Here is a 7687-nt window from a genome sequence, read left to right on the forward strand (position 1 = left end):
CGTACATGCAAACAAGGGTTACACAAAGTGACAACAACCCTCATAATCTTATTTATATAGTGGGGTGTCTGATCGAGATCCTTGGATCCGGACCATCTAGAAAGCAAGAGAAGATCGCCAACCGCTCAATCAAACATAGATTATGACGATTCCTAATAATAATGACATTGAGATAGGCAATCAGTCTTCCTTATTAAAGTTTACGTCACATTAATGTGATATAACCTTGGAGACAATGACATCCTCTTAGACCCCGAAGTTAAAGATGATAATTCATGTCCTACATTTAATGAGTGTGTCGGCAATTAAAGCATAGATCTTATTAAAGGATACGCCATGAATTTGCTCTTTGCCACGTGTCAGAAGAATTAGGAAGATGTCATGCTTCATCATACCAATCCAGTCAGTCAAACTTTCACCTCCTTTGACTAAATTTAAGGAAAACATTAGTGATACAAATCAACAATCTAGCTAGGGTGGCAGGCAAAAGTCAAGGAAGTTGTATTCCCATCTCTCGGCTCCTAGCTCCCGACTCCCACCTCTAGGCTCCCGGCTCTTGGCTTCCACCTTGCGCCTCTCGACTCCCAACTCTTGACTCCCGCCTCCTGGGTCCCAACCCTCTAACTTAGTTTTTGGACTCTTGGCTGAATCGAAACGGCCTCAGCTATCAAGAGTTAAATCAATGAACAATTATTCATAGGGAACATGGACAACACAATCATCATCGTGAGAACGATGGAAAATACAACTATTTACTCCAAAATAAATGGACTATAATGGTCATTTGTTTCAAAAAATATGGTAATGTTTGCAAGAAATGAGGAGAACATGGCAAACAATTCCTACCCTATCAGAGGCAACCGACCCTCACGAGAAAAAGTACGCACATATAATGCATTAAATCCTAATTTCTCTTACAACTTCTCCTTCTTTTCCAAAGACTTTTTTGAGCATCGGAGTGATTGCGTCGAGAAATCTTCTGGCTATCATTCTAACCTACTCTTCCTACCGTATTTTTCATTTCATACTTTTTGGAAAAACTTTGCAGGATTACATGGCCTAGTGATCACCCAGACAATCACCATCAGTGACACCTCATGGCTAGCTAGCCATCCATATTTTCAGACATGATCACCTATTATGAACACAATATAACTACACGATATGACTAATCTAAAAGATTCCAAATTATCACACTATAAGATATTCCAACAATCTTAATTAGTGAAGATAACGTGTAGATGTTATATGTGGGGAAGGCTAGACTTAAGAGGGAGATTAGTGATACAAGGGTAATCAACGAAGGTCATGTGGTTAAGAAGGTCAACAATCTGGCTAGTGTGGCAGGTAAAAGTCAAGGAAGTTGTACTCCTGGCTCCCAACTCCAATCTCCCAGCTTCTGACTCTCGACTCTTGCCTCCCGGCTCCCAACTCTCGGCTCTTGACTCCAAGTTCCCGCCTCCTGGCTCTCGACCCTATGACTCGATTTTCGAACTCCTAGCTGAATCGAAACGGTCTCAACTATCAAGAGTTAAAACAATGAACCGGTATACATGGGAATGTGGACAATACAACCATTATCACGAGAACGATGGAAAATACAATTATTTACTTCGAAATAAATGGACTATAATTACCATTTATTTCCAAAAATGTGATATCGTTTCCAAGAAACGAGGAACGTGACAAATAATTCTGACCCTATAAGAGGTAGTTAGCCCTCATGAGAAAAGGTATGCACATATAACCTATCAAATCCTAATTTCTCTTACAACTTCTCCTACTTCTCCTACTTCTCCGAAGAGTTACTTAAGCATAAGCATCAAAGTAAAAGATTCACTTAAGAGTCGAAATGACTGCGTCAGATAATCTCCTTACTATCATTGAAACTTACTCTTTTTAGTACATTTTTCATTTCAGGCTCCTTAAAAAAAACTTCACAAGGTTACATGGTCAAGAGATTACCCAGACAGCCACCATACATTTTACTGTCCAGTTAACTACCCATATTTTCAGTCGGATCATCTGGTATGACTGTAAAATATCCAACCATCTTAATTAGTGTAGACAACACGTTGATGTTCGATATGGGGAAGGCAACAACTGAGGCCGGGTTATCCTTCCCAAAGGTACGTCCTGTCGTACCTCAACTGGCCACTTTTTGTTTTTTCCCCTTCATTTCTTACAAAAAGTCGATATTACACTTTTATTTTTTTTAATATTTTTTTAAAAATCTGTTTCATATATATGCCTCGCCCACTTCTATCGACGATCAATAAACCAAGAGGATAAAACTGTCAGTTCACTGAGGTGCTAAACTTGGATCCGAGACGACAAGCACAGATGAAGAGGATGATCGATCCTCGAATCCCGAGCACATCAGGAGAAATAGATCTCTCCCAACGCATGGGTTCAGCAGCAGGTAACGATTTGCAATCGATCAATTGCTGATTTCGCCCCCAATCTAGCTATGACCAGTAATTCGATCTGTTCTACTGATTCAATAAAGAAGAGGCGAGGGAGCTGCTAGTGACGGTGGATGATCTGGCGGCGGATTCTTCGCCGCCGGCGCCGAAGATTGAGGTGCGCGAGCTGACGAAGGAGTCGGAGACGACGGGGGAGGCGATCCTGCGGGGGGTGAGCGTGGCGGTGCCGGCGGGGGTCATCGTTGGGATTATCGGCCCAAGCGGCAGCGGCAAGTCCACGCTCCTCCGGGCTCTGAACCGGCTGTGGGAGCCTCCCGCCGGATCGGTGATGCTCGACGGCAGGGACATCCGCGACCTCGACGTCCTCGCGCTCCGCCGCAGGGTCGGGATGCTCTTCCAGATGCCCGCCCTCTTCGACGGTAACCCATTAATTAATTATATTATGTGCCCTTTTTTGAAAAAATAATAATTAAAAGGCCACCTCATTTTAGCAATTTAGACCAAAATCAATATAACAATTATTTTAACTTGATTAAATTTATGTACTACTCAGGAACGGTGGCAGACAACGTGAGATACGGGCCTAAGTTGAAAGGGATCGACTTAAGTGACGAAGAGGTGAAGAAGCTTCTCGTCATGGCAGATTTGGAGCCTTCGTTAGCATCGAAATCGTCCTCCGAGCTCTCTGTAGGCCAAGCCCAGCGTGTCGCCCTCGCCCGAACTCTAGCAAATGAGCCTGAGGTCTGAAAATCAATTTCATTCCTTTTTCAATTAGCCTACTGAAACAGTTGCTGCGTACAACCGAGATTGAACTTTGTGATGCATGGTGGCTTCCTTTGAAGGTGCTACTTTTGGATGAGCCAACTAGTGCATTGGACCCCATATCAACCCAAAATATCGAGGAAGCTATTGTACGCCTCAAGAAGACTCGACGGATGACGACTGTGATGGTGTCTCACAGTGTCAAGCAAATCCAACGTATTGCCGACTTAGTGTGCCTACTAGTGGCCGGCGAGATTGTGGAGGTTCTTGAGCCGTCGCGCTTGTCTGAGGCTCGACACCCCATGGCTCGACGCTTCTTAGAGCTGAGCACCTAGCAAACTTTCAAGTGCTTTATAAGATAGTGGCGATGTGTGTCCAGTAGTGTAAGCTATATATATATATATATATATATATATATATATATATTTAACTGTTTTCTGACTTAAATCCTCTGAAATGACAATAGAATTTGGTAACAAAATAATTGTATTTATTATCAAATGCGCTAAAGAAGGTGGTAATCATTTAGATAGCTTGTTTGATTTAGTGGTACGATGATTAAATCTGGATGAAATTTTACCAAAGGGCACCCCAAAATTCAGACTAATGATTTTACTTTGAATGGTTGTCATTGAATTTACAGCATTAGGATGTGTTAGATTTTGATATAACACATTTAAATATGCATATTCATCGAGTTTTGGTATAAGAAAATTTAGGATTTTAAATTCTTCGTAATCCTAAATCCCGAAGAACAACGGTTAGACAACCATGATTTTTTGAAAAAAAAATTGTCAGAGATCAACAGATGATAAAATCGTCAACCGTCAACTGTCAAAATGGATCAATTAACTGTCGTGCTTGAATTGACAAGCAAAAAGTTTTATAATCGATCCGGGGCTCGACTGGTGTTACGATTCAATTGCTATATATAGTAGCAATCGACTGTTGAGCCTGAAATCAGGCACAAAACATTTTTTTACTCTATTGGGGCACCTTCCAAGCATGGAAGGCGTCTTCCATAAGGTAAAAGGCAGATCAGCTCCCATAAGCTAATCACTTCTTGTGTAGGTGATGCTTCGGCTATCCGGAGTTGAGCTCACCTGAACCCAATTTCGACCTTCTCTTCGAGCAGACTTTCTCTCCGACTTCTCATCCCTCGGACACCGCGCATATCCTTCTCGTCCACCGGTGTACTCCGCAGCTTCTCGTCCCTCGGATGCACTGAGTTCATCGACTCTTTTTTCCGTGTCATCCTTCTCGCTAGTTACGTCTTCCGCTCAACTTCCTATGTTCCTAAACTCCTGCACACTTAGACACAAAGATCAAATACACATGATCTAACTTAACTTAGTTGACCACATCAAAACTACTACGGGGTACTTACAATCTCTCCCTTTTTAATGTGCATTAACCCAAGTTAAAGTTAGGGTTAAACATAAACTAATAATATGATTATGTAAAGAAGTAAAGAAGTTTCAATTAAAATAAAATAAGTTGCAATTAGATAAATAAAATATTGCAATACAAGCAAGTAAATAAAATTACAAAATTGTACTCCCCCTTAATTTATACATTTGTACTCCCCTTAACCGGTACCTATTTCTCCTTCTTTAATCATATCAAAAAAGAATTTGGAAATAAAAAACTGGTAGAAAAATTTGAAATATATTTCTAGCAATACATTACATGAATTATCAGTAAGATAATATTTTTCAAAAATAATTTTTTAAATTTAATTTAAAAAAAATAGTTTTTGATTCAAAAAATTCTATAACTTTTTGTCAAATATAAATAGAATAATTTATATGAGTAGAAAAATTTTCACAAGAAAAAGAATTAGTTTAATGAACAAAATTAATTTATTTTATTAGAACAACTGAATTTTCGAAGATAAATCTTAAAAATATTTTTCAACTCTAAAACTTTTTGGATATGAAAAATAGACGAATACTAGAAAAATGAAAGTTCCCGAATTTCTATTTTCCTCAATTTTTAATATTAAAAATTAACTTTTCAAAAAATAATTCGTAATAATTTAGATAAAATTTAAAAAATACTAAAAAATTTTATCATGATAGAAAGTATTATGTTTTATCACAAAAAAACTAAAAGTTTTTAAAAATAAGTCTACAGAGTATTTTTAAATTTTAAAATACTATTTTCGTTAAAAAAAAATCATAGAAAATACTTTAATAGAAAAAAATTCGAAAATTTTCTTTTTTAGATTAATTCATCAGATAATATAGAAAAAATTTTCCATCTCTAAAAATAAATAGTAGGCATTTAAATAAATTCGTTTAAACAATGTATAAGATAAAACACATTAAAATTTAAAGTATGCATAAGATTAACTTTAAATTATACTAGGTATAATTTAACAATCTAATATAAATTATTCCCTACTATATTAATTAGAAATTTTGGTGGAACATAATTTTTAAAAAAAAAATTAATTTGACCCCTATGGTTCTTGATATACTAGTTTAGTCATTTATAATTTTTAAAATTTAAATTTCGTACAGATTTCGGAGTTGAATATCCAAAGGTCAAAAAGTATATTTTTTTGAAAAAGAAGAAGCAAATAAAGATTCTCCAAAGTCTCCATCAAGGCTTAAATCTTCTAGAAGTTTATTTCGTTGTTGCACCAATTAAACTTATGATTCAGCTAGGCCTCTCCCACGGGCAAGCAGATAGATACTGATGCAAAAGAACTCAACAATAAGAACTCCACAATAAGCAATGATAAATGCCATTGCTTTGGTAATTTTTTGAAAAAGTAGAGCACAAGCAAGAAATCATTTTGAAAAAAAAATCAATTATCAACTAAGAGATTTTTTCTTTTTACTTATGTCATTATCATACACCTGATATTTATTATTCATCTTGTAGACTATAAAGATGCAGCATTTTTATAATTACAATGGACTGTTCATCTATACCATTAATACTAGAATGATACAATGTTCAAATTGATACTGTGTACTGAAAGTTAGTACATATGATAAATATTGTTTTAAATATAATTTAATAAAATTGTAGGATCTCAAGATTCTAAGCTTTGGTCCTACAACCAAACCAATTGATCTCTTCTCGATTCAGCAAAAGGTTTACATCTCGACAATTTGTATAGTGTATCCATAAGTGATTATGTAGGAGAGGTACATAGAACTTAGAAGTTCAAGATCACAAAAACATGAATTACACACTGAAAAGGGTTCAGCAAGAGACGTAGATTTTTTCTTTTGGGGGAAAAAAGCCTTAAACTCATAAACCACATAAAGTAGACAGTATCAGGTGTCTTGGGATTTCAATAGCGTAGGTTTTGAAGCATACCAACTGATTCTTGTGATATCACCTAACTTTAGCAGCATGTATATGAATCAGCAAAGTGTAAAAGCATAACCATTTGACCCAGACATTCTGATGGTATTATCAAGATACTAAATCATCTTGATTATTTCATTTTGGTTAAATTATCCTATTTATCATGATACATAATAAGGTAACACAACATAAAGAACACTTCCATGATTATATCTTGATATCCAATGCACTTTTCATGTAGCATATAGAGATTACTACAGCTACTTATTGTAATAGCACAGCAGCAGATACACAATGTGAAACATTGAATCAATTAAATGACTATCGTAGCAATAATTAATATAGTAACACAACAAATTCCCTGCAAAATTATAGAACATTTCATCTTATGTTTCACAAGAAATAAGTGAGTAGTCAATAACTAGGGCCTGTGTTTAGTTTCAAGTGTTGTGACAAAAGGAATAGTTAATTAATGAAGCATGAACTTGTGTGTGAGAACACATAGAGATCTTTTATCTGCGATTATTGTAATTACACAAAAAGTATGGAGCATGAAGCAGATTGTATCAATCCAATATTGTCAAATGTCAAGTAACCATATTGAGCTGCCAACAAGTATGGGGAAACAACGTCATGAATCCCAAGTACTTGAGGTTGGCTACATGCATCTTGTCATAACATAGAGTTAAATATAAGATTATGTTGCAAATAATGCCTGAGGCATAAAAATCACTTCTAAATATATTAAGTAGCTCCATCTCCCATTCTTTCGCCCCTTTAATGCTAACCAATTCAACTTAATAACAAGCATGTTAAAATGCAATGTACCAATGCTGGGTAAGGACAGTGTCAAAGTAAAAGAACTACACTGAAAAACATAAATATAACAACAAAATTTAATAACATACTATCATCAATACAAACAGAAATTGTATCCGATTTAACCAACAATACAAATAGAAAATGACATACTATCGTTAAAACTTAATAAACATTTCATTTTTGAACTAATTCAATCAGCAATTTTGATAAACATAAAATAAAATATCATCCAAGTTCAATCCGAAATGATATTCATCCAATAAGTTTTGTTCAAAATAGTATCATGATTGTCCAAAAGTATATCAAAATATAAGTACCAACAACCTAATTCAAATATCTAATCTATTTTG

The 7687-nt window shown here is 35.8% G+C and overlaps 1 protein-coding gene across 2 annotated transcripts; it reads left to right on the plus strand.

Moving 5' to 3' along the window:
• Positions 1–2176: 2176 nt before the first annotated feature.
• LOC122037242 (protein STAR1-like) lies at positions 2177–3542 on the plus strand. Of its 2 annotated transcripts, none has more exons than XM_042596682.1 (4): positions 2177–2422; positions 2513–2845; positions 2980–3167; positions 3269–3542. In XM_042596682.1, exons 1-4 carry the CDS (start codon positions 2344–2346, stop codon positions 3521–3523), a joined length of 855 nt encoding a protein of 284 aa, XP_042452616.1. In that variant the 5' UTR covers positions 2177–2343; the 3' UTR covers positions 3524–3542. The 2 variants fall into 2 exon arrangements, with proteins under 2 accessions (XP_042452616.1, XP_042452615.1); XM_042596681.1 differs by having other exon boundaries at positions 2184–2422; positions 2510–2845.
• Positions 3543–7687: the final 4145 nt, after the last annotated feature.

Source organism: Zingiber officinale, unplaced genomic scaffold, assembly GCF_018446385.1.
Source record: "Zingiber officinale cultivar Zhangliang unplaced genomic scaffold, Zo_v1.1 ctg249, whole genome shotgun sequence".
Lineage (NCBI taxonomy): Eukaryota > Viridiplantae > Streptophyta > Magnoliopsida > Zingiberales > Zingiberaceae > Zingiber > Zingiber officinale.

Bases quoted from the DNA above. Each gene is read 5' to 3' on its own strand.
- LOC122037242 (XM_042596681.1), top strand. From the start codon at position 2,344: ATGAAGAGGATGATCGATCCTCGAATCCCGAGCACATCAGGAGAAATA. The intron at 2,846-2,979 runs GTAACCCATTAA...TGTACTACTCAG, and splicing joins GATGCCCGCCCTCTTCGACG to GAACGGTGGCAGACAACGTG. The intron at 3,168-3,268 runs GTCTGAAAATCA...CTTCCTTTGAAG, and splicing joins CTCTAGCAAATGAGCCTGAG to GTGCTACTTTTGGATGAGCC.